Raw genomic sequence first — 25,867 nt, 5'->3', positions numbered from 1 at the left:
CTGCATAACTGTTGGTTTTACTTTAATTTTTATTATAATTGTACAGTATCTTTCTTATTCAACTCCTATGGAAGTAACAGAACATAACAACGATAGCTGTTGTTATACATGGGTTCATGCACTTCAAACAAACATTTTAGGCCGTTAAAGAAAAGGGAAACAGGAATATTGACAGTTATGAAAAGAATGTCCTATCTTAATTCTGTTAAACCTGAATCCACACGTCACTGTATGAAGAATTTACTCAGAGGTTTATCTAAATTTAAGGTAACTTCCATGTGTATCTAACTCAGTATACTTCCCGCATGAAATTTGCTCTTTAGTATCTGTTAGAAAGGAAATAAGTAATTATCTCAAATGCTTTCAAAGATAACATAACCATCTCTGACCAATCCACTTGGAATATATATATATAGATATAGATATATATGCATATATACATACAAAATCTATACAACATGTAATCTGAATAACAGGCTATGGGATGACTCCTATCTGCTATACAAATAGGAATATATACACAAGTGGCTGTGTTCACATTAAACCATGGTTTAGCATGACAAACAGAAGCTGGAAGGATCCTTTAGGCATGTGTGCTTTCCCTCCCCTCTCTACCTTTGATTAGCCTGAGAGGAGGATTTCAGCAGCGATTAATTTCAGTTCCTCTTAAACTCTGCTTGTTCTGTAATATGAACTGGAGATCATGGCTTATCAATAACCCAGGGCAGTTTCAAAAAACACCCAAACTCAAACCATGGGTTATAAAACTGGCTTGTTTAAACTAACCATAGTGCGAACCACGATCCCCAGTTCACGTGCAATGGAAACCTGAGATTACGAGAGAGTAAACACTGCTTAAGTCCTCCTTCAGACCATGCAGACAGGAAAAGGGAGGGAATGTGTGAGCCCAACAATCACCTGGGCTCATTTCAGCTCATGCAGGTCACACAAAACCATGATGATGTAGGAACGTGGCCAATAATGCTAACTGTTGTACAAAGCTGAGCCTGGAAAGCAATTTCTAGGTAGAAACCAGTAGAACTGAGTATCAGCTCCATGAGAAAGCAAGCAACACTTCCTGGCATAACAACTAAAATGAAAGTTGATGGTAGCAGTTTTGCAACAATAGTCTCTAAGGCAATTCTAAGCTTTTCAAGGTGCAGACCTCCATTCTGTTGTATAATTCAGAATGCAAATTTCAGGCGTATTAGACACAGGATATAGTGTTATAAGCTTTAGAACTTGGCAGGAACGTGGCATAAGGGGCAGTAGGACATTGTTTTCAAGAGCTTGTCCCACATGAGTCAATCATCCCAAAGTAATAATCTGATGCTGAAGAATTGGTGAATCAGTCCTTAATCTCCCAATGTAGATTGATGCCTTTCCAGAGCTTTGAAAGTTTATCCCTCTAGTCGGTTTGCCTTCATTATATACAAGTGTTGACTCCCTTTTGAATTCTTCCATTTCAGTCACCCTCGATATATTTCAATCTATTTACATCTCTCACATGGTTATACAATTTCTGTTTCTAAGGCTATATCGACTTAACCTGGGAGTACAGTACTTCCAAGCTGGCATACATAGAATTGCAGTGTAAATAAAACTAATCAGTTCCTCGATCTGGTTCTCTTCCATTTAACTAACAGTGCCATCCTATGCATCTCTTTTCAGAAGTAAGTCCCAGTAGGTTTAATGGGACTTACCCCCACATAAGTGCTCATAGGTTTGCAGCCTAATTGCCCTAAGTCAATATATACAAACCCGGGACTTCTAACTTGAATACATGATTAATTCATGCAGCTAAAGCATGTACAAAGTTCACATGGTAATGAAGGGGGGGACCCTAAATAGTCCTTATAAACACTGCAACCAGAATATGCTTTGTGTTTATACTGGGGGAAAAAATAAAAAACAAAAACAAAAACACCCGAAGAGCTTATCTGTAGGACTAGGAGTGCCAGTTGAGGTATAATTGTGTTTTTATGAAGTAAAATACAGTATTCCGGTTATTTGGTTTTCCTGTTGTACAGGGGAACTCCTGTAAGCAGCCATGGAAAAGGTAAGTCTTAACTGTGAATGTTGCGTGACATTTCTCTACTAAGACAGGATTCAGTGGTCCTATTTTCTTCCAGTGTGAGCCAATTTAAAAACGCATCTCCAATCAGCATGAGCAGCAGGACATTGGGTTATTTTTTTATCATAGAGATGGGTTGCTTGTCTATTGCTCAGTCTTGGGTTGATGGTAGCATAGCACCTGATGTATGGATGTCGTATGTGGGATACTCATATATCACAAGGCTCACTTTTCATGTAAAGTATCGACACTCTGTAGAGTCAATATTGCAAAACGAAGTGCATCGTAATTTTCCGTAAGACCTAAGACAGAAGATGAACACACACCAGTCATTATTACACATGACACTTTTTTTCACCAGTTGATTTTAATATCTAATTTCTATCAGGGCGTCCACAGCGAGGCAAATACATTAGACAAGAGGGATGTTCAAAAAAGGCCGCACAAAGACATTTGCGGCACAAAATAAAGTACAATTTGCAATAACATTGCCAACTGAACACTTCATCAATACAGTCTAATATCAAGCTTTGTTTTAACCTATATCTCATTATCCATCCAATTAACAGGATGCTCAAAGGTTATTTGCAAGATTCACAAAGCACAATTATCACAGCTGCTGCCATGTCTGGAAATTTGATAACCCTGAAATAAAGGCCTTGGTTTTCAAAATCTTGACCAAATACCAACCTTTAACGTGTATATATTTTATGATTGCTTTCCTAAAATGTCTGTTTATCCAGTCCCATTGATGTAAAAGGCGCTGTAAGGAGTTAAATTACATCCTGAGAGCTAATACAGAAGAGGGTTTACAGAACTGACTCTTGTGCTTTCTTTATTCCTGCCAATTAACACATTACTCTTTCAGGAGCCAAGAAAACTCTGAAGATAATTTCATTTGCAAATGGAATGTTTCCTGTAAGATCGTAATGATACCTGACAGCATGACACAGCTACAGCTATTGCAGGTAAAATACTACTGACCAGAAGAAGCTATTAATACCAATGCATGCAAGTCAGATTACAAGCAAACAAAGGCCTCAGCTAAAGTCACATTTACATCATACATTTAAAGTGCATGGCTTGCCCAAAAGAATCCTGGGAACAGTAGTTTTCTAAAGGTGCTGGGAATGGTCGTTCTGTGAGAGGTGAACTACAGTTTCCAGGATTCTTTGGGGGAAGTCATGTACTTTAAATGTATGGTGTGGATGTGACCTCAATATCCTGCTGGACTAAAGGAAGCACTACAGCTCTGTACCACACAAATATGTTTTTATCTCACTCCGGTGTACAACTGATGGCTAACAGCAACCACAGCCTTAGGTAGCTCTTTCTAATTCAAGTGCAGACCTCATGGGTGCCTAAATTGGCCGGGGAGAGAATCTGCAAACAGCAGAGACGTCCTACACTTGCACAAAAACAAAGGTGGCCTCTCCATCTGCTCCAGTTAAAATTTATGCATCCCTGAGTCTCTCATGACTCTTGGGGATATTCCCAACAGCAAAAGATAATTGTAAGTACAGTGGTACCTCTACTTACGAATGTAATGCGTTCCGAATGCACATTCGTAAGTCGAAAAAAATTGTAAGTCGAATCCCATAGGAATGCATTGGGAGAAAAAATTCGTAAGTAGAAGCAACCCTATCTAAAAATTCGTAAGTAGAAAAAATCCTATCTAAACCGCATCCAAGATGGCGGACGGAGCTCCATTCGTAAGTAGAAACATTCGTAAGTAGAGTTTTTCGTAAGTAGAGGTACCACTGTAACTAGCTCTGGGTGCATGAGAGAGAAGAGTACTATGATGGTGGAGCCTCAGTTTCTTAGAGATGCCAAGTGAAACAAATCTGGGGATGTTGTCCCTACACCCCAAGATGCCTTGATGCATGAGACCTAGGTCTTTCTAGCCAGTAGTTTCTTGAAGTCCCAGGATGGGTCATATCTGCAGAGTTAAGTACTGTGTCCCAACAGCTTTAGTACCAAAGTACCCACTTCCACAGAATATTTCTACCCCATCTTCTATCTGCCCAATTCTCCTCCCCACCAGATAAAACAAAGGGAGATTGGATCATCATCATTGAAATGACCACTGAGAAGAAGGGGTGACCATAGAGAGGCACAGCCAGTTACTTCCCTACAGCTATTAATTCAAGGTGAAGAGGGATCCCTCCCTTTGTCTCCAAGCAACCACAGACAATATGTGATTGGGGCCACAGGAATCATCTTCCCCCTAAAAAAAACCAGTTTCCCCTCCATCCATTGGTTCATGGTGGAGCAAAGGAATGAAAGCAGTCCTTTGCCTCCATCTTCCTGCCCGGTCCAATCTTTTGTTGATTTTTTAAACGAATAATACTCTCCCATGCTGTGACAAAAATAACTTAAATTTGCCTTACCCAGGGAGATACGTTTTGCAAGTTAAGTATCCAAAATCTTTCCCATCGCACTCTTCTACACCTTCGTGTCGGTAGCCGTCTCCACAATAAGCATGGCGACATTCTAATGAACCCAAAATAAAAGAGAAAGATAAATAAATACATAAATGGGGTTATTTGCAGCTGCAAATAACGATGCCTTATGAGGAACAGCTTAGGGAGCTGGGTATGTTTAGCCTGGAGAACAGAAGTTTAAGGGGAGATATGATAGCCATGTTCAAATATATAAAAGGATGTCTTATAGAAGAGGGAGAAAGGTTGTTTTCTGCTGCTCCAGAGAAGCGGACAAGGAGCAATGGATTCAAACTACAAGAAAGAAGATTCCACCTAAACATTAGGAAGAACTTCCTGACAGTAAGAGCTGTTCGACAGTGGAATTTGCTGCCAAGGAGTGTGGTGGAGTCTCCTTCTTTGGAGGTCTTGATTTCCTGCTTGGCAAGGGGTTGGACTGGATGGCCCTTGTGGTCTCTTCCAACTCTATAATTCTATGATTCTAGCTCCTTGCATGTCAGAGGGCAGTGTGGACTTTCTTCCACACCACCCATTAACTCCAAGATTAATCAGTTTGCTTGCCTGTGTATGTTTACAAAACTATCTGTTGAAAAGTAAAATACCAGCTCTTTTCCACTTAGTGAAGGTAGCTTTTCCTGAGTGTTTCAGTGCTTTTTTATCCAGATCACACGTGGAAACAGTGAAGTATATGAATTAGGCTTTCCATTTATCTGAGAATCCTTGTGTATATTAAAGCAAAAAAACGAGAATTGGTAACATCAAACGTACTTATACAACCATCAGTCACTATGTTATTGCCATCATCGCATTCTTCACCATCTTGGAGGACCCCATCTCCACAGCTGCTGCCATCTTCCAGCGGGTAGTCCACAGGATAAAAGGGCGTGAGCTGCTGGAATAAACATGAAACAGATACTTGAGCGGAACTATAAACATCTTGAAAAAGGAGGCACCAAAGGAACATGTGATTCCTGTTCTCAGTTGCTGAAGATTAGGTGTCTGCTCCTGCCATTTCAGCCAACTGCACAATCCCCTGGAAATGTTTGTGTCAGAATCCTCACAGCTGTAATATCAATATTGCCGGAACCTCTAACAATTTGCATCCAAACCAGAATGCAAACCATTTTATTTTACGGTAGGTATTTACTTACCCTTGAGGAGTTCAGTGAATTTAGGTTGAAGGGGGAGTATTTTAAAATCCTTTCCTTTTTTTACATAGCCCGCGATCACAGAACCATGGACCCTCAGAACTAGCACAGACATAATATTGCTGATTGATTGATTAATCAGTCAGTCTCTTCCTTAATTGCTTCAGTCTTAAGTATGAGGTGAAGAAGAGTACTGTTCTGCAGTCTGTATCCCTTAACTGTGATTAAGGAGTATCAAAACAGGACAATGGTTTTTGCAGTTTGTGCTACAGATAAAAAGGTAAAGGGGCCCCTGACCATCAGGTCCAGTCGTGTCCGACTCTGGGGTTGCAGCGCTCATCTCGCTCTATAGGCCGAGGGAGCCGGCGTTTGTCCGCAGACAGCTTCCAGGTCATGTGGCCAGCATGACAAAGCTGCTTCTGGCGAACCAGAGCAGTGCATGGAAACACCGTTTACCTTCCCGCCAGAGCGGTACCTATTTATCTACTTGCACTTTGATGTGCTTTCGAACTGCTAGGTGGGCAGGAGCTGGGACCGAGCAACGGGAGCTCACCCCGTTGCAGGGATTCGAACCGCCGACCTTCTGATCAGCAAGCCCTAGACTATGTGGTTTAACCCACAGCGCCACCTGGGTCCCTGTGTGCTACAGATAGGCATGGGATATTTATCTACATAATTCTGAAACTGAACAGTGCAATCCCATGTGTGCTTACTCAGAAGTACGCCCCACTGTGTACAAGGGGACTTTCTCCCCTGTAAGTGCATATAGCAGGCATACCCAAACTCAGCCCTCCAGCTGTTTTGGGACTACAATTCCCATCATCCCTGACCACTGGTCCTGTTAGCTAGAGATGATGGGAGTTGTAGTCCCAAAACAGCTGGAGGGCCGAGTTTGGGGATGCCTGGCATATAGGATTGCAGTTGGGCAGAGAAATCGCAGGCAGGATAGTGTGGTGGAGTGAAATGGCATATAACTCATCGCATCTGAAGTGTGCATATGTGTAGGGGTGTGTGTGTGATTGAATAGTGTAGCTGATGCTCCTGATCCTGAAGCCTCTTGGAATAATGGAGGAAATCTGAGTCCAATGCATTCTAGGCCAGGTCTGACACATACACGCCCAATTGCTAGATGTCTGTTTCAGGGCCTACCGCTGGCAAAAATAGATTTATGCCCACAGAGGTGCCTCTGCTCTGCTGGAGGAACTCTCTGCCAGCAGAGAGTGTTCTCTGCCCCATCCTAGCGCCCTCCAGCCAGCAGATCTGGGGATTAGGATCGCCCTGCAAACTTTCCTTTCACATTATACAGATATACATGTATAGCAGATTCTCCAAGTGTCCCTATTTTCCAGGGACAGTCCTGGATTTACAGAAGCCGTCCTGGTTTCTGATTTGATCCCAGAATGCCCCACTTTTCCTTAGGATGTCCTTATTTTCATTGGAGAAATGTTGGAGGGGTATGGTATAGACCAACCCCTGAGCCATCTGAAAGCAATCCTGTATAGGGAAGATTTTTTTAAAAAAATGTTTATTGTTTTGTTATGTTTTTATATATGTTGGAAGCTGCCCCGAGTGGCTGGGGCAACCCAGTAAGATGTGTAAGGTAAAAATAAGTAAAATGATCATTATGGAAAGGGACGTCCCTATTTTCATCAGAGAAACGTGGGGGGGGTATGGTATAGACCACTTGTTTTGTTTATGTCTGCTATATTCTGTTCAGTGATGTTTGCTTTTTCTGATATATATTCTATAAAAACAATAATTGAGAGCTCATCTGATGCAGAAATTCATTTCACCCAAGAAATATTTTAGTTCCAATGGAATGAAATGCTTACAAAACTTGCACTATTTATTTATCATTTATTTACCTACCTACCTGAATCGGAAGCCATCCAAAAGCATCTTTGAAATACAAAGATCTCTGATCTCTACGAAATGCTAGGGCATTTTCTGTGCTTAACCTGTCCAGTTCTTCCTGATTATTCACTACAAAAATCTGGAAAAGAGAAATAAAAAGTAGGAGTCAGAGGAGACACAAGGCTGCCACAACACCTACTGTAGGAGAGAATACTAAGCGGCGATGGAAATTTAGAGACCAGTTCCAAATCTGAAGGGTTTGCATTATCTGAAACTTCCCCGTTGAACTCAAAAAAGCCACTTGTAATTAAGCGGAATGTACTGTTTGCTCTAATCAAGGGACCAGGAACCCGATACTATGAACACACGCCACTAATAATGAAAACCAGGAGTGGGGAATGAATCGTCCTCCACTTGTCACTGAACTCCAACTCCCATCAGCCCCCACTAGCACAGCAGTAATGTTAGGGATGATGGAAGTTTTGTCTGACAAAATTTTGAGTGTGGCAGATTTCCTAGGCCTAGCCTAATATGTAACCAGTGTTGCTATCTGCCCATCCTCATGCAACCGAAAATAGAGAATCTTTTCTGTAGGTAGAATAGTCTTCGAAAAAAAGAACGAGGGAGAGATGTGCTCCCTGTCTAGAAGGTGAGAGAAAACAACCTCCAAAGTTTGAGACAAACAAAGAGGTAACTTAAGCAATTAATTGTTTTAAATTGTTTAACTCTGGAACTGAAAGAGGGAGGAGGTAGTTGTGGTTGCATCATAGTCACATCCCAGGCACCATTCCATAGTGTCCCGTAAGTTAAGGAACATGGGGGTCTGCCCAATACCGAATCAGACCATTGATCCCATCCAGCTCTGTATTGTCTGCACCGACAAACCCACAGCAGCCCAGATCAAGTTGACCAAAGTGGCTACTTCATGCCAGCGGTCTGGATCCATTAACACAGTTAACTCCTATCAACTTCACTTACTGCAGGAACCTTTGAATAGGGCTGTCCAAACAGTGGCTCGTCATAGGGTGGGATATGCCCATTTTGCTGAGGGTTGCAGAGACATTTTCCTGGAGGTCCAGGAAGTCCTCTCTCTCCTTTTGTCCCCATTGTTTGTTGCCCTAGAAAACATCAGATTTGACACGCAAGGTAGTTGCTGAAATAGATAAAGACATACTGAAAAGGGAAAATTGAGTCCCTGCCTGCGAGCTAAACGTCTCAGATTGAAAAGCTGTCTTTGACTCCTGTAAGCTTCTTTACAAACACTTGTCAAATATTATTGTACAAACACTTGTCAAATATTATTGTCCTTCCAACTTTGGGGATGGTTGTATATTGTTTGCCATCATTGTTTGATTTCCATGGGGTATTAAATTGGTCTTTAGCTTAGGATGTTTCCAGATGGATGTTTATTGTGGAATCTGTGGTCTTCATGCATGCAAGTTGAGTCATTGGCATTTAAATGCCAGCCCATTAAACCCCCTCCACATTAACTTCAGACTGATCCTTCTGCCCTTTCCAGGGGAAATCCAATAAGTAACGCACACACACTCCAACCCTTTAGCAATGACCCATTTGCAAATTAAACCCCCATTTGGAAGCACCGTTATCATTGCCTTTTAACAAAAGACCAGGCTTATGTGAGTAAGTGAATAGCTATTTTGGATCTCAGCAGGAGGTTTGCACTGGGACAATGATTTATGCTCAAGATGGTATTTGGGGCAGTTCAACATGATCCCACTTTCAATACTATTTGTATCTGCAAAAGTTTCAGGGTGGGCATACTGCTTCATTTCCAAGTTATGTCCCATAACATAACTTACTGCTGAAATCCTCAAACTTTTCAATGCTCATCAACTAGGGGGGCAGCCCCCTCAAATATTTTATTGTGGGGGCAAAGGCACCTCGACCCCTAGGAGTTGGCTGATATGACAACAGTCTAGAAGGGCCCTTATTTCGGGGTGCAAGGGGTACCTAGTTGAGAGCAAAAGAAGTACAATCATAGTGCAGGAAAAGCCCAACCCCACACTAAAACCTTATCTTGAAAATGTGTAATTCCTCCCTCAGCTAGTGGTTCGGCAGAAACCTTGTGGGCACTTGTCTCTTTTCTGTGAGGCAACTCAATATGATTTAATTGAAGGGGGAAAGGGAACGAGCAGCCATTTTGAAAGGTCTGCCTTACCTGTTGCCAAAGGGCCTGGTGGACCCGGCTGACCAGGGGGGCCAGGTCTTCCAGGTGGGCCTGAGACACCAGGAGGTCCTATGTTTCCCCTTTGTCCCTAGTATATAAAAGAAAGGACTGTTTCTTTATAACGTTCCCTAACAAGCTAACATACTCTATTATAGCGCAAATCCTATGGCTTCATGGGTCAAAATAGCATGCCCTTCAATTACACAGAAAAGATTGAAATGCCAAAACGCAGTTTACATTGCAAATTAAATCTGCAGGAACGTATACATATTATGGCAAATTCATGCATTTCCCCACAATCCCATAAATTTCCCAGTTCTGCACATTTCAAAATGGCTTATTACAGTGGAAACTCGGTTTTCAGACGTAATTTGTTCCAGAAGACCGTTCGACTTCCAAAATGTTTGAAAACCGAAAACTCAACACAGCAGCCTCAATACAATAGGGAAACTCAAAACGGAAGCCGCGTGGCACGTTCGGCTTCCGAAAATCATTCGGAAACCGGAGCAGTTACTCCCGGGTTTTTGGCGTTCGAAAGCCAAAACATTCGATTACGGATGCGTTCAACAACTGAGGTTTCACTGGACTAGGACTACACCAAACGTTCAGAGAGAAAAAATTGTGAGGAAATTTATTCAAGAGTAGAGATGGGCAAATCTATTAATTTTGGGGTTTCCCTCCTGTTTCTCGCTTTTCCAACCTTAGGTTCTATTCTCCACAATTTGCATTCCCGCCCCCCTCATAAAATTCATCAGCATTTTACTGTGAATTTCTATAGACAAAAAAAAATGTTGTTTTTGATCGTAATCACTGCCACAGTGTGGCACTCGTAAGGTTGAAACCAGCAGGGTTGCACAGGCCGGCCTTGGCGTTACTGTAACTGAATGACTCAAGCCTGAGAAGACTCCGCATGAACCTGAAGGAGTCAAATGAGCTAAGCAAGATGGATCTCAGAATGCAAGTGGAAGTAACACCTTCTTAATTTAGCTGCCACTGCAGGCATTTTATATGGGGTTGTCAGCTGACTCTGGAGAAAGGAAATGACTGAGTAGGTGAAAAGTGGCCCCTCTTATTACAAACAGCTACGTATACACGACACTCGGTTTCTCAAAACAATATTTGGACTTTAGAAAATGGTAGGTCTGTACAGCAAGCATATTTATATTCAGCTACACCCTTACACTGTTGAATTTACCTTAATGCTGCCAGTGCCATTGTCTCATTTTTACACTCTTAGGTTCAGTTTCGTACATTTCCACATCTGCTTGTGATCTTAAAAAAAGGTCTAAACTCTAAAAAATTAACCAGCATTTTAGTGCTGATTTCCCCTAATATACAATTCTTTTCTGTGTACGTAATGTTGCCTAATATTCTCATTTTTCCAAATCAATTTTCCCAGGTATAATGCATTTTTGTATGCTATTTCCACTAACATACATATATTATACGCACACTTAGCTGTAGAATATGCATTTTTGTACCCATCCCTTAGCTAGAGAACTCCATTGCAAAATGTGGATAAGATTTTTTGAGCGATGACTGCGTTGAAGTTTGAGTACTGTTTCAGAAAGTGTGGCTTAGGTAATATTCATCTTTACATGCCAAATGAACCAAATTCATCTCTCATCCCTTGCTGAGACACAGTCCACAGACAAAATATTTTCGGAAGCAGGTTAAATAAAATACAGTACAGGATTCCTACTTGTTTGCCTCTTTTCCCTGGTCTTCCAGTTGGACCTCTGTGTCCCGATGAACCAGATTCCCCCTTTGGGCCCATTTCTCCCTTAACGGGGATGGAAAGGACAAAGAGAAGAACTTTAGCACAAATATATTTACTTGGTTATTATTTACAGCCCAGCCCTGAGCAGCTTGTCACCCGCCTGAGAAGGAAGAGCTTTGAAGGGGTGGACCAGGCAGTTGACAGCTTGCCGGATCTGTCCCTTCAAACGAAAAAATGGATCCAGTCAGCTTTCTATCTTTCGAATCCACACGTCTTCAGGGAGCCCAGATGGAATTCAGCAAAGGGCTGAATCTGTCCCTAAGACATAGTTTCCCCCACACTTATTCACCGATCCAGGCAGCATAAACCTCATGCAGAATACATTTCACTTGGGAGTCTTAACAGTGCAATGTGTATATTTTGAGGTGTAAGTTCCTCTGAGTGAAACGGGGCTTATCCCCTCATAAGTGTGCACAGAAAGTATACCAGAAAGTAAGTCCTACTGAACACAATGGGGGTTGCTTCTGAGTAAATCTATGAAGGATTGCACTTTTTAAAGGCTTCCCAAATATTAATGCCAACGTAGGCCAAGCAGGTGGACAGAGAATTTCTTGCTTCGTATAGACATACCTTCTGCCCCAGCATTCCAGGGAAACCTATGTGTCCCTGCAAGGAAAATGTTGGGAAAGACACAAGTTAAATTGTTTTTTAATGAATCGCTTTGAGTTTTCGTATAAACACGATAAGAAAGAATGTGCGTCACTGATTCAGTTTGATGATGGTGGTGGTTGCAATTAGAAAATAAAATAAAAATAAATCACCAGAAAAACTATTACTTATGTGTTGTGGGTTTTTTTTTACCTTGCCCTTCCTTGCATAGAAGCCCAAGATGGATGCATACAATAAGCAAAAGATACAAACCATTTAAAAACAAATGTATAAAGTACTATCAGTAAAACAATGTATTGTTTTATAATGAGGTGTAGTGGTTACCCTTTTAAAATGTGGAGTTTGGGAGGGGAGTGTAATTGGGTTGTTGTTTTTATTTTGATTATATATTTGTGGTTTTATATTTTTGATTTTGTTCTGTGAACTGCCCTGAGACCTCCGAATGTAGGGCGGTATATGAATTCAATAAAATAATAATAAAATGTTGGACTAGGTAGGACCTGGGAGACAAGGGTTCGAATCCCCACTTGGCCATGGAGCTCCCCTTGGGCCAGTCACAGTCCCTTAACCAGCCTACCACACAGGGTTGTTGTGAGGATAAAATAGGGAGGAAGAGAACCGGGTACTACACCACCTTGAGCTTCTTGGAGGAAAAGTATGGTATAAATGCAAATAATAATAATAATAATAATTTATTTATACCCCATCCATCTAGCTGAGTCTCCCCAGCCACTCTGGGTGGCTCCGAATTGAATATAATCTCCATCCTCATACAACTATGCTATGAATGCAACCACAAATCAAACTATGTTGAACATGAATTAGGTGCTCTATTAAGGTCATTTTACCTTGTCTCCTTTGCTGCCTTTGCCACCCTTCTCTCCGTGCGTTCCCTGTGGAAAACCATACAGGAGATAATAGCTATGGAACACGGCGTTTCAAAAAACTGATGTTTTCCCCCCCAGCACTGAATGTAGAATTAAATACAGAAGCCCATCAAAATGAAGTTGTTCAGTATACAGAACACTTGTTAGATTCTTGGTCCCCCACAATTACCATCCTCAGTACACTCCAGGCAATGTAATGAACACAACGACCTTCAAGTTAAATGACATTTACTGATCTTCAGCTAGTGGGCCGTTACCTGAAATTAAGCCAATCTCTGAGCTAATGTGGATTGTGCCAACATTCAGCACGGGTAGCCTTTGTATGCTTTAAAACCCTTTTCAGGCATTAATGTGTGGACAAATGACACACGCAGGCAGGGACAGTATCCGCAGCAGGCACTAACCCCCAACCTGTGCTTTGACCCACCCCACCCCAAACACTCCCTACACATCATTCCTGATTACAGAGAGCTGGCTGTGTGTCAACACTTGAACATGTACAAATTATTTTCGGAAATGGAATTTTTAAAAAAGTAGGTGGGGGGCAGAGCCTTATGTCACATCTGCCTACGCCTTTTCTATGCATTACCAAATTAACTAAAGGGGATGAGAGGAGAGGACAAAGAGAGAAAATAGGAGGGGGGTGGAGCACTCAGAGGAAAATAGAAGAAGAAAGCAATGTATTTTATTCCCAGCACTTTGCCTGCTGACGTGTGCATGATTGTCCAGATGATTCTTGGCCAAATATGTAAACTTTCTCAGTTGCTGCTAAGACTACCCGAAGGGCCTATCAGTGGTGATTAATCTGTGGCTGTATGAGAACATAAAACCAATTTCTTCAAACTATTCCTAATGGGTGGGGAATGCACATCATAAAGTGGCTTTAATTGGTTCTTCCAAACAGCCATCCGTCAAAGATTTGACATTTATCTCCCCTTTCCTTTCCCCTTTAGCTGTGTCATTCTGAATACCATTTTCAACTTGTTTTGCTCCTGGGATGACTGATGTTTTCCACAAATGCATTAAATGCATGATATTGTCTTAACAAGTGGCCGTGGGTGAAGCACTTTTTTGGTTTAAAGGCGAAGCGCTTGGAGTGTGCTGAGCAGCCCCCAATAGTTCAAGAGAGCTCTTTCCCCCGGCCCTCCTGCAAATGCAGGCAAACAATCGCATGTGCAGAAAGTGGAGCAGGCTGCTTTAGGAAAACGAAAACGCAGGTGTGCTCCCATATCCCAATATCCACTGAGCCTTCCTCCTCCTCTAATGGTCTCACCAGGAAATGGTGTCAGTGGCTTCTATTTGAAATTTGCCACATTATAGGAGCACACATTGACAAATTGCTCCAGGGCACTGGTACCAACCAGTAGGCTCTGCTTAGGAGTGTGGGATACTGGGTGCCGTTTCCGATATTGGGGGCAGATGATGGTCCTGCCCCCTTTCTCTCTCCCATGTGAATTACTCGTGCTCTGAGCACTGCCTGTAATCAAGTAGATCCTGTTGGTACTCCACCACACATGAGTGCTGCACTTTTGGGTCAACTGGATCAGATCCTGTCATTAGTAACATACCAAAGCATCACATTTAGGGTGGGGTGGGGGGCGCGGCTGAGGAACATAGGTCACAATGCTTTTCAGCAATTAACTAAGAGTTCTTTGCATGACGAACCTTTTCTCCTCTGCTCCCAGGGTAACCCTAGAAGAAGAGAAAAGGGCAGGTATTTACATGCTCGCTGTTGATTACATCATAGTAACATACGGACTTTAAAATCAGGCTGGAAAAGCAATCCATAATAAGTTGCGGCAACATTTTCCTTTGTAGCCGTTGGAAGAAAATCACAAATATGAGCATTTAAGCCTCAGCCTGGAGGCAGACATGAGAAACAAATAAATCTGGTACAGAAAGCATGCTAGCCTTGTTAGAAATTGCTTTGGAAATTAAAACAGCAGCAGAAAGCCATTACAATTATCAGTATAATAATATAATTGAAAGCAGTCTCTGTGATAAAATGCCTATGCCATTTCTTCAGCTGTTTCCTCTTATCTAGCAAAGGCAAGTCTCTCTTATGTTTGCTTTGACTGGCCTTCAGCTTAGACCCAACTCTTTTGTAGCAACTCCCATGGACATTTAATATTTCTTTGACAAGTTAGAGCTGCAATTGCGTAATGTAAATACATAGGCCACTTAGTGGTGTTAATGATTAAGTGGTATACCATTTGTTAAGTAAAGTAATTAAATAAAGAAATCAACATTAAGCAGGCATAGGCAAACTCAGCCCTCCAAATGTTTTGGGACTATAATTCCCATCATCCCAGACCACTGGTCCTGCTAGCTAGGGATCATGGGAGTTGTAGGCCAAAAACATCTGGAGGGTCGAGTTTGCCTATGCCTGTTAAAGAGATATAACCTCAATATGTATCTGCTTTGGATACAAATGATGCTTAAACAAAGGTTATTTTCTCTTCTTAAATCACCTTTGGCTATATAGACAGTATTCTAGTTTTTGTCACTTTGTAATCAATTCATCTTCTGCTAAAGATGAAGTTGCTAATGTCTTATGCGTATGCGCTTTTAGTATGATAATATAGAGGGATTCCATGGTCAGGCACCCACCGCAAGACTAGGGTTGCCAGACTCAATAGAGGACAGGACTTCTGTGCCTTTAATTGCCCTGCTCTTTTGAGTCTGGAAACCTTAAAGAGAAACCAGCAGACCCTTTGTAAGCAATTAAAGGCACAGAAGTCCTGTCCTCTATTGAGTCTGGCAACCCTACGTAAGACATCCAATGCACACGAAATCCAAGTTGTGCTGCACAAGCACAATTGACAATTTGGCATGGCGCCTATAAATTAATGTGGGATGTTTTGCAGGGCTTTGATTTGTGGTCATGCTCCAAATGACTAGGACTCCATCAGTACAGCCCACCTATCAAATCAAGAAGATAAAGCCATCTCCCTTAGCAAATGTTTCAGCTGCTTTGGAACCACTAACTTGGAAGTTTTTAAATGTCAAAGAGCTGCCTTTTTGGTCCTGAACATCATGTTGTTGTTGTTGTTGTTTCGAAAACCCAAAACAAAAACCAGCACCCTAGACATAAAAGCTGGGTGCAGCAGAAAGGGGAGGCAACTCATCCTATTCTTGGACCAAGGTTACACACACCATCCATCATGTGAGGGTGGCAGGAGGGAAGTGGGGGGAATTATACCTGTCTGGATTTGGATGATGGTGCTAATACAAATATAGTGTACAACAGTGTTATTTTTCTAGAGAAAGAGATGCCGGAATTCACCATGAATGCCTCCCTTGTTCTCTTATAAGTGGCAATGGTGCCCACCTGAGAGGTGCTGGAAGTGAGTTCTGCTGAGTTCCAGCTGAAATTAAAAGCCCTGGGGTCTTGAGGCCCATGTTACATGGATTTTGCTTTTAAATTACTTTCCCCCCCTTTATATTAGATTGTAGTAAGGTATTTGATTAAGGATAAAGCAGAAAGGTAGCATACTGACAAAACCTTTTGATTTTTCATTATTGCTATGGGGAAATCCTGTCTTTTCCTATTATTCCTTCTCCCCACGAACATTGCTGCTATCTTCAAACAATATACACAAGCACTTTGTAACCAAGGAAGCAGCTGTAAGCAGCCAGATGGGGACAACATAGCAGATGGGCGAAACAAACCTTAAAGCCCATTGGTCCTCTCGTACCTGGCAATCCCATCAGACCCAAATCTCCCTTTTCACCCTAGAGGGGTCAATAAAAAAAACACGAGTTATTCATTGTGGTTGCAGAAAGGTGTCAGTAACTGGAATGCAGACTGTTCTGGTTCCGAATCAGAGAGAGCAGAAACAGACCACAGTCAAGCAGCAATACAACACGGAGTTTCATACGGCTAATTCAGACTAAATGGTAAAGCAATGCATTTTCTCTTAACATCATCTCCTGCAACAGATGGCCATTTACCAGCACTACAATGAGACCTGCAAGCAAGTGCACAACACTTCTGGCTCAACCTATATTGCTGCTCTAAGGGAATGTTTGCTTTGCTGCCCTTCTTAAATTATTAGTGTTATTAAACTGCAGCCCTTCTCCTGCTCCATAGTGAACTGAGTAATGAGGAGCTCCATTTAAGAAAGCAGCAAGGGGGGGGTTAGAGACTGTTGCTCACTCCCAGCCTCAGATCCTGCAGTTCCAAGGTACTTGGGGGTTTCCCCAGAGCATCCCAGTACCTATTGCATTCAGGTGCCTCAGGCAAGCTGCCTGTACTGCCTCTTGGATTGGGCCAGCTTAGTCTCTGATTTACAGTATCAGCTGCTGAAATCCACTTGGACTGTGAGTTTTGGCTACTGATCTACCCGGTTTCGCTTGCAAAATGCGAATATATGGGGGGGGGGAGTGTGTACACCTGAAAAGTTTAGCAGCATTAAGATAAATTCAACAGTGTAAATAAGTTTTGATAGATGCAATAATAAAATACTGAATGGTTTAGTTTTTGTAAAATATGTATTGTTCCGGCAGGAAGGTAAATGGCGTTTCTGTGAGCTGCTCTGGTTTCGTCAGAAGCGGCTCAGTCATGCTGGCCACATGACCCGGAAAAACTGTCTGCAGACAAACGCCAGCTGTAAAGTGAGATGAGCGCTGCAACCCCAGAGTCGTCTGCGACTGGACTTAACTGTCAGGTCCTTTATGCTATGCAAAATGAACCATGGAAAGAGAAGAACGGAAGTCATTGATATTTTAAGGATGTTTAAATGAGCATTTTAAATACAGTGGTACCTCATGTTGCGTATGGGATCCGTTCCAGAGCCCCGTACGCAACATGAGCAGTACGCAACATGTCGTGCCGCATCTGCGCATGTGTGTGGCGCGATTCAGCGCTTCTGCGCATGCACATGATGTCATTCGTCGTGTCTGCACATGTGCGAACCGCCGAACCTGGAAGTAACCCATTCCGGTACTTCTGGATTCTGCGCGTACGTATCCCGTGTCATACACAACCCACAGCATTCATAACAAGAGGTATGACTGTAGTAAAACAGAAAATTATATATACAGTATATATATAATTATATATACTGTATATATAAACAAAATGTGGGCTGGTAGTCATTTGTGTCTGCAAACAGGTTTGCAGAAATCTCTCTTGCCATGTACATTTTCTGCTGTCCATCTGAAAAATGAGGAAGCAGGTGATTTGGGGGTGGGGAGCATCATCATAATCAAATCTAGCAGGCTAAGTGTTTGTTAAGATAATCATGCTGGCTTATAGCCAAGCATCGGAGCCAACTCCAGGGGGCTGTGGTTGCTTCAGCACCCACAATAATATATTTGTGGGGGCCGGGCACCCACAAAGTCAATGAGAAAAGCCGGCAGGCAGCAGCAGTGCTGCCTCCGAGAGAGAAACAGTTCAGCTCTGCCCTCCACAGCAAGGCACCCTTTTCGGGGAGACGGGCTTCAAATGCAAGGTGGAAAAGGGTGCCTCACTGGCTGAGGAGAGGAGAAGGAAGAGGAGCCACCGCCGCAACACGGACATAGGATGTCACACACACACACACACACACACACACACACACACACACACCTGCACGTAGATGAGGGACATCGCACGCACTACGTGCAGGGTTGTGTGTGTGTGATGTTTCATGTCTGTGTTATGGCGGTGGGCACCCACAATCCGGAGGGCGAGATGGCACCCCTGTAGCCAAGTGGGGAAGAGAGTTATAAGAAATAAACAAAGAATATGGGAGAAGTGGCATGATAAGAGAAGGCAAGGGAACTAAGAGGAGGAATGTCCGTAGCCAATGAGGGCTATGAGACATCACACACACACACACACACACACACACACACACACACTATTATCACCTCTAAGATACCACTTTGGTCCATTCTGACATCTCCCCATACTCTAAACTCCCACTATCATTCTGTGGTACATTTTCCTACTTCCTGTACATGATCAGAAGTAAAGACGGCATCTTCACATTCCAGTGCTGCTCAAGAAACATGTGCAGCATTCAAATCCGGACTGAGTAACCATGTACAGATGCTTGACCTCAGGAAACCTGTGTTTCTGTGATGGAAGTCTTCCTCTCCATTGCATTGGGGTCCAGAAACCCTATGCCTTTAGGAACCTTGGGGCATGTAATCATTTACAAGATCACTCTACTGGTGCCTTAATCTTACCCGCGGTCCTATTGGGCCAGGCCATCCAATAGGTCCTGGAAGTCCAGGGACACCAGGGGGACCTGGTCTGCCCTTCAAAAAAAAGAGGCCAGGGATGGGGGGAAGGAAGTAGAAAGAGAGAAAAAATCAGATACAATAACATCAAAATTGATAGCAGTAATGTCTGAATACTGTATTGGCCAGAATATAAACACCACCCGCAAATAAGCCGCACCTTTAAAATTGAAGGTGGGGGGGGGAGAAAAAAGACAATACCTGGGCTGCTTCCGGGGGGGGGGGGAGCCACGCCTTTTGCTGGCAGCATAAGGTTGCAAATATAAGCCGCACTTTAACTTTCAAGGTTGGAATTTGGAAAAGTGGCTTATATTCGGGCCAATACGGTATAACGAAGCCTCTTCGAATGACAATAAGGCACCCAGCCACACCCTTGGAAGTTCTTCCTGACCACAGAACATTAAACGTGATAGTGTTGGGACATGATTGTTAATTTTGGGCTGTGGCCCCTTTTGATGCATGTATGCCAGCATCCATCTAGCTTATGACACCGGTCAGTGTAATTAGTAGAATGGGTCAGTTACTACATGCGTGCAAAGTGGGCCCCTGAACATAGTATGTGCTGCTGACACCTGGGGTGGGCGGGCACTCCGGGATGGTCCATGCACACGGTGGGGGGGGGGCGTGGAGGGTGAGCAGAGCCCATGCCCAGCCCCCGCCACCAACACCCCACCTCCTGGAGCAAAGCGGAGCTGTGCTGCACCCCTGACCTGACACCCACGCTACCTGCCAGCCCCACTCTGCGATACCAGAGGGCTGCGTGAGGAGCACACAACAGGCATGCGCCCTTGCTGTTCAGCGTGCATGCCTGTTGCACCCTCCTCATGCAGCCCTGTGGCATTGCAAAGCAGGGCAGGCCTGGCAGGGCAGCGGGAGTGCACTCCTTGGGCACATGCCTGTTGCGCCCGCCAAGAGCCACGGGTGGGCAGGGGAACAGAGGCATGGGGCTGACAGGGCGTGGAGGAGCAAAATGCACACACAGTCATGCCCCCGAGACCACTGCCCCTCTGGTCTTCCCCACGCAACACCACTAGGAGGGCCTGGTACCGTGGTCAGCTGAGTAGCATCAATTCCAACAGTATTTCAATTCTAAAAATAATAATATTAGGTTTCTTACAGTGTGTGTGTGTGTGTGTGTGTGTGTGTGTGTGTGTGTGTGTGTTTTGCAGGCAAGTGGGATCAATTGATGAGTTATGACAATGGTTGTAAAAAATATTCTCTTTAAACAACATGTATTTGAGGCTGCAGCAAAAGGAGATGGGAAGCAGGACCACTCCGTGGGCAGTGCTGGGAAGCCACTTCCATGAGGCTCCTCCTCTGCATGAGCTCACTTGGCAGCAGCTATTCCATCAGGCTGCAGCAGAGGGAGAGAGATGTGTCACAGAACCAGTCAACTGACTGTTAAGCCAGACACCTCCTTCACTCAACTGTTACCTGGCAGCAACAATTCTACGTGACTGCAGAGGAGGAAGAGGCGGGAAACTAGGAGCTCCATTTGGCCCCTCTTCTCCCCATACTCTTTCCATTGCAGTTGGCCTTACATGTAGAAATCTCTTTTAGCACGCGAATGTGTAAAGGGTGTGATGCGATTTGTCTCATACCTTCCTTCCTGGTCTGCCAATCTCACCCTGTAAGATAAAGTAACGCATCAGTAGGAGACACAAACAACCCACGAATATGGGAGAAGGTAGAATACAGGTCACAAGTGGCATACGATAATCTTTTGTGACAGGCTAAAGACAACTGGGGGGGGGAGGAAGAGAAACCACAAACACATTTGTTTGTTTTTACTGCATTTCAATCACTCTTTTTTTGGTGGTATACATGATTCTCCACCCTTCTCATTTAATCCTCACAACAGCCCTGTGAGGTAGGCTAGGCTGAGAGGCAGTGAATGGCCCAAGCTCACCCAGTGAGCTTCATGGCCAAGTGAGGATTAGAAGGCCGGTATCCCAGGGAACCCATAACCACTACAACACACTGCCGTGGGGATAGATGTGCAGTTTCGTTTCGTGGTAAACTTTAGAGGTGGAGCAGCACCATAGTTTCTGGCTTGTGGGGAATGCTGGCATGTACATTTATTTGCCTGTCTAAACAGGCACAACCTGCTTTTCATAGCCCAAGCCTTCACTGAGCAGGTAACGAGACAATGAGATACTGTATTGGAAATTCTGCTTTGAAATGAGAAGCCACTAAAAACATACCATTATAAGTCATTGTAAACTCAGACATTACAGGTCTGGAATCAGCATGGGGCAAATTCCAGGGTGCTCAGGTCCTAGAGGGCACACCAGGGCTGATACCAGCATCCATTTAGGGATTTTAACCCCCCCCCACTACTATATATAAGTGCTGCTAAAAAAAGATTCAGGCAAAGCATCTTAATTTTCCCAGAATGCCTCTGGGGGTGACTGCAGCAGCTGCTTCATCCAGCACTTTTCTTATGCTAAACTGCCCATCGCTGACTGTATCTCAGCCTCTGGTACAATAGCTGGGGGATGCCGCTAGGGTATTGCTGGGTGGGTGGGCCCTGGAAGAGACCTTGCCTCAAACCTGATACCAGCCCTAATCATTAATCTACAGTTCTGAAATGACCTAACATCTAATGCATATATCTCCAAAGGCTCACCAATTTTCAGTTCAAAAACGAGTCCTGGCACTAACCTTTTCCCCCTTTGGTCCCTTTATGCCAGGAACGCCTTGTGGGCCCTAAAAAGAAGAAGGAGAAATGGGACGTTCAACGTTGCTGCGCTCCTCGTTTGCTCTTCTGTTCACCGCAGCGTCTTTCGCCTGTCAGTTGTGACAAATTAATCAGAAGGCTTCCTATGTGTGTGTGTGTGTGTGTGTGTACGCATGCAAAGGATCTCTACCATGTTTCAGCCTCTTCAGCCTGTCTCAGATCAGGGCTGAAGATCTCACATGAAGCTCAGTTTATGAGGGTTCACATCTGTCAGTCTCTACTGTCCTAGCTGGATTTAATTTTCAGCTGTACGCACTACAGTTCCATTTAGGCAGGACTCGGGAGATAATGAGGCGCAGCGGCGATGGGTCGGGTGATGAGCGGTGGAAGGATATAATGGAAAGCAAGCATGGAATTTGGAAGAAAAGTAGTTCCATATTAGGAAAGCAGGTGTGAGAGTAATCAAACATGTGATTTCATCCATCTGACCTGATATAGTCCTAGGAACTGTAGTTTTATGCTTTAATTTTAACTCTGAAATTTCTTCTTCTGGATTCTCTCTATACTCTTTTGCCTTCTTCATATTATTGATTACTGGATGATATTTAATATCCTGATCTTGGCTTTGAAGCTATCTTTTCTTAAATAGTTGTTTCATTTGCTGATTTTCCATTTTAAGGAAATTGTGATTTTTAGAAAAAATCTTCCATGTTGTTATATTACAGCATAGGGCAACTGATAAATGGAATAAATGAAAATAAAAAATAAAATGAACACATCTATATGGTGTATCACTTAAGTGCGGAGATCATCCACAAGATAATAGATAAAAATAATTTACTAAGAGAGCCTTTCTGACGCAAGTATTTTAAGCAGATGAATGTGTCGTGAGCTATTCCGAAAAAACGGTCTCCTGCGAAAAGAATGGGAGACTGAGAATTTTCTCATCATTCTTTTATGTCACACTGAAAGGATCAAGGTAGAACCAACATAATACATCTTCCCATGAGCCTTGGTTTATTTATCATTACTAATCCTTAAGTCATATTTAAATGAGGTACCCTACTAGACAGGGGGTGAGGAGCTGCCGTTATGTTCTAACCTGCCACAGTATTGTAGAATGAAGGCCTTCTCAACTGTATGGAAAGAGCAGAGATTGAGGAACCTGTCTAAATGATCTGAATTGGCGTGTTCTAAAAGGAAGTACATGGGACATGGGTGGCGCTGTGGTCTAAACTACTGGGCCTAGGGCTTGCCGATCGGAAGCTCGGCGGTTCGAATCCCCGCGATGGAGTGAGCTCCCGTTGCTCTGTCCCAGCTCCTGCCAACCTGGCAGTTCGAAAGCATGCCAGTGCAAGTAGATAAATAGGTACTGCTCCGGCAGGAAGGTAAACGGCGTTTCCGTGCACTGCTCTGGTTCACCAGAAGCGACTTAGTCATGCTGGCCACATGACCCAGAAGCTGTCTGCGGACAAACGCCGGCTCCCTCAGCCTATAGAGCTAGATGAGCGCGCAACCCCAGAGTCATCCGCAACTGGACCTAACGGTCAGGGGTACCTTTACCTTTAAAATGAAGTATACTAACCTGTGGGCCAGGAGGTCCTGGAGGGCACAGAGATTCTACACATGGAGACTGTATTATCTGAAGCTCTTGACATAGGTTCTTCAAGTTCAGAGACAACATCTAAGAAGTTTTAAAAAGGGAGAGAGATCACTAAATACCACAGCAGAAGAGCAAACCTTTGACCAAGGACACATTTTTAAACACTCTCTTGCAAGGCTGAACTAGATTTTCTTCATCTGCACTTCTCCATCTTCCGTAACAGCACTGTTGCAAAAGGAGTACTAGTACTCCAGTATGGCTCATCCTCCTCAGCCCAAGTAATACACAAGGCTATTTTGCTCCTAGCACAATTTGCAAGTAGCAGATGCTCCCAGAAATAGCTTCTCCTAATAATGCATACTGCGTGAGAGTGCAACACAGACTGCATGACTAAAAGAAGCCAAATTCTGCTCCTTGGCAAAGCCAGTGGGGAAGAAGTTGTATTAGATGGTGGATAAACACAGAAACGAAATCAAATTATTCCATCTATCAAGTAGCAATTATAGGACATATAATTACATATATATAACAAGAAAAGATGCAAGACCTAGATTTTATCCCCCCCTCACAAATTATTGTTTGCTGAACTGCTCGTGTTTGCTCATCGAGAAGACTGCATACAAATCCGGCTGTGCTACATCATTACGTTAGCTACTTTTTGTACTGCAGTTGAAATGTACACAACAGAAAATCCTGTGCTCCATGCCCTTAGGATTCCCTCTTGATGGCTACACAAGATAACATCCTTTACTTCATCTCTCATTTCCAACAGCAGTTTAGGACCCCCTCGAAACATGTACCGAAAGGTAGGAGAAAACCATAGTACTGTATTATCATTCTCTCAGTTGGTAAGAGTTCCAATGTTTTTGGGTGGGGCAACTGGCAGAGTAATCGGCATACCTGCCAAGTTGCTGTCAGAGAAATAAGGGACCAGGCCGGAAATAGCAGACCGGAAGTAGCGCTGCCGCCATTTTGGAACTGGGCGGAGCATGCTCAGAAGTGACTTTTGATGCTGCTTTGCCCAGTTCCAAAATGGCCGCCGCACCAGCCATTTTGGAACTTGGCAGAGCAGCATCAAAAGTCGCTTCTGAGCATGCTCCGCCCAGTTCCAAAAATGGCCGCCACGCCAGAATAAACCGGGGGGAAACAAAAAAATCCGTTTTTTCAGCTAGGAACAGCTGGAAAAATGGGGATTTCCTGGGAAAAACGGGAGACTTGGCAGCTATGGTAATCGGATGGGAATTCTATGGTAGCTACTGTACCACATCCAAATCTATGCCTGCTCAGGTGGGAGACCTGCCTATTTCTATCCTCCCTTCCATAGCTGGTGTAGTTTCAGGAACATCAGGGTAAAATTAGGATCCATGGCTGCCCCTAACGTACCCCCTCTCCCCTCCATTGGCAGAACACATATGGGAGTTGTTTGTGGTGCACTGGAGGTCTCTGCCGGCCTAAGTGCCATCCACTTACATAATATAATATAATATAATATAATTAATATAATATAATATAATATATAGGAAAAAGTATTTTACACAGAAAACTACAGGCTTTAAATCCCTCTTGCAAGTTAATGGAGACGGATTTTTTTTAATACGAGTGAAGCCATTACATCAGTGGCTGCAAAAACAGAAAAAAAGGATCAAAATCGAAATTGCTGTATTTGGATTATATATGAGATTATGTGCAGGTTTTAGGAATAATTATCTCTGGACGATCAGAACACAGGAAGTCACCCAATTTGTTTAATTTGGAATGTATAATTGGCTTTATAAATTGTATTAAGATTTGGCATGATAATAATGTGGCCCATATTAGAGTGTTATTAATACATACATACATACATACATACATACATACATACATACATACATACATACCACCACCCATCTGGCTGGGTTTCCCAAGCCACTCTAGGCGGCTCCCAACAGAATATAAAAACACGATAAAACATCAAACATTAAAAACTTCCCTAAACAGGGCTGCCTTCAGATGTCTTCTGAAAGTCAGATATTTGTTTATTTCCTTGGCATCTGATGGGAGGCATTCCACAGGGCGGGTGCCACTGCCAAGAAGGCCCTCTGCCTGGTTCCCTGTAACTTGGCTTCTCGCAGTGAGAGAACCGCTAGGAGGTCCTCGGAGCTGGACCTCAGTGAACGATGGGGGTGGAGACGCTTCTTCAGGTATACTGGGCTGAGGCTGTTTAGGGTTTTAAAGGTCAGCGCCAACACTTTGAATTGTGCTCGGAAACGTACTGGAAGCCAATGTAGGTCTTTCAGGAGCAGCGTTATATGGTCTTGGTGGCCACTCCCAGACTTCCACCTCCCTCTTCACTCCAGCAATGGCTCCACAGCCACATTCAACAACCCCTC

At 43.4% G+C, this 25,867-nt stretch overlaps 1 protein-coding gene across 3 annotated transcripts in view; it reads right to left on the bottom strand.

Moving 5' to 3' along the window:
• Window positions 1–9: 9 nt before the first annotated feature.
• The window catches only part of COLQ (collagen like tail subunit of asymmetric acetylcholinesterase), a 40,058-nt gene continuing 14,200 nt past the window's right edge, over window positions 10–25,867 (bottom strand). Inside the window, exons 3-17 of one of the 3 annotated variants that reach the window (XM_035130299.3) lie at window positions 23,478–23,576; window positions 21,877–21,921; window positions 20,814–20,840; window positions 19,159–19,230; window positions 16,654–16,716; window positions 14,647–14,673; window positions 12,943–12,987; window positions 12,056–12,091; window positions 11,408–11,488; window positions 9,697–9,793; window positions 8,496–8,635; window positions 7,537–7,656; window positions 5,284–5,407; window positions 4,465–4,567; window positions 10–2,376 (exon numbers count right to left, since the gene is read on the bottom strand). In XM_035130299.3, coding sequence (XP_034986190.3) covers window positions 2,307–2,376; window positions 4,465–4,567; window positions 5,284–5,407; window positions 7,537–7,656; window positions 8,496–8,635; window positions 9,697–9,793; window positions 11,408–11,488; window positions 12,056–12,091; window positions 12,943–12,987; window positions 14,647–14,673; window positions 16,654–16,716; window positions 19,159–19,230; window positions 20,814–20,840; window positions 21,877–21,921; window positions 23,478–23,576 — 1,149 coding nt within the window. In that variant the 3' untranslated portion in view covers window positions 10–2,306. Of the gene's footprint in view, window positions 2,377–4,464; window positions 4,568–5,283; window positions 5,408–7,536; window positions 7,657–8,495; window positions 8,671–9,696; window positions 9,794–11,407; window positions 11,489–12,055; window positions 12,092–12,942; window positions 12,988–14,646; window positions 14,674–16,653; window positions 16,717–19,158; window positions 19,231–20,813; window positions 20,841–21,876; window positions 21,922–23,477; window positions 23,577–25,867 lie in introns of those variants that run through there. The other 2 variants (XM_088654120.1, XM_088654119.1) reach the window with 2 other exon arrangements.

The sequence above is a fragment of the Zootoca vivipara genome, chromosome 11 (assembly GCF_965207765.1).
Source record: "Zootoca vivipara chromosome 11, rZooViv2.hap1.1, whole genome shotgun sequence".
Classification (NCBI taxonomy): Eukaryota; Metazoa; Chordata; class Lepidosauria; order Squamata; family Lacertidae; genus Zootoca; species Zootoca vivipara.
Note: the sequence above shows the minus strand (reverse complement) of the source record. Positions and strands in the feature narration are given on the sequence as shown.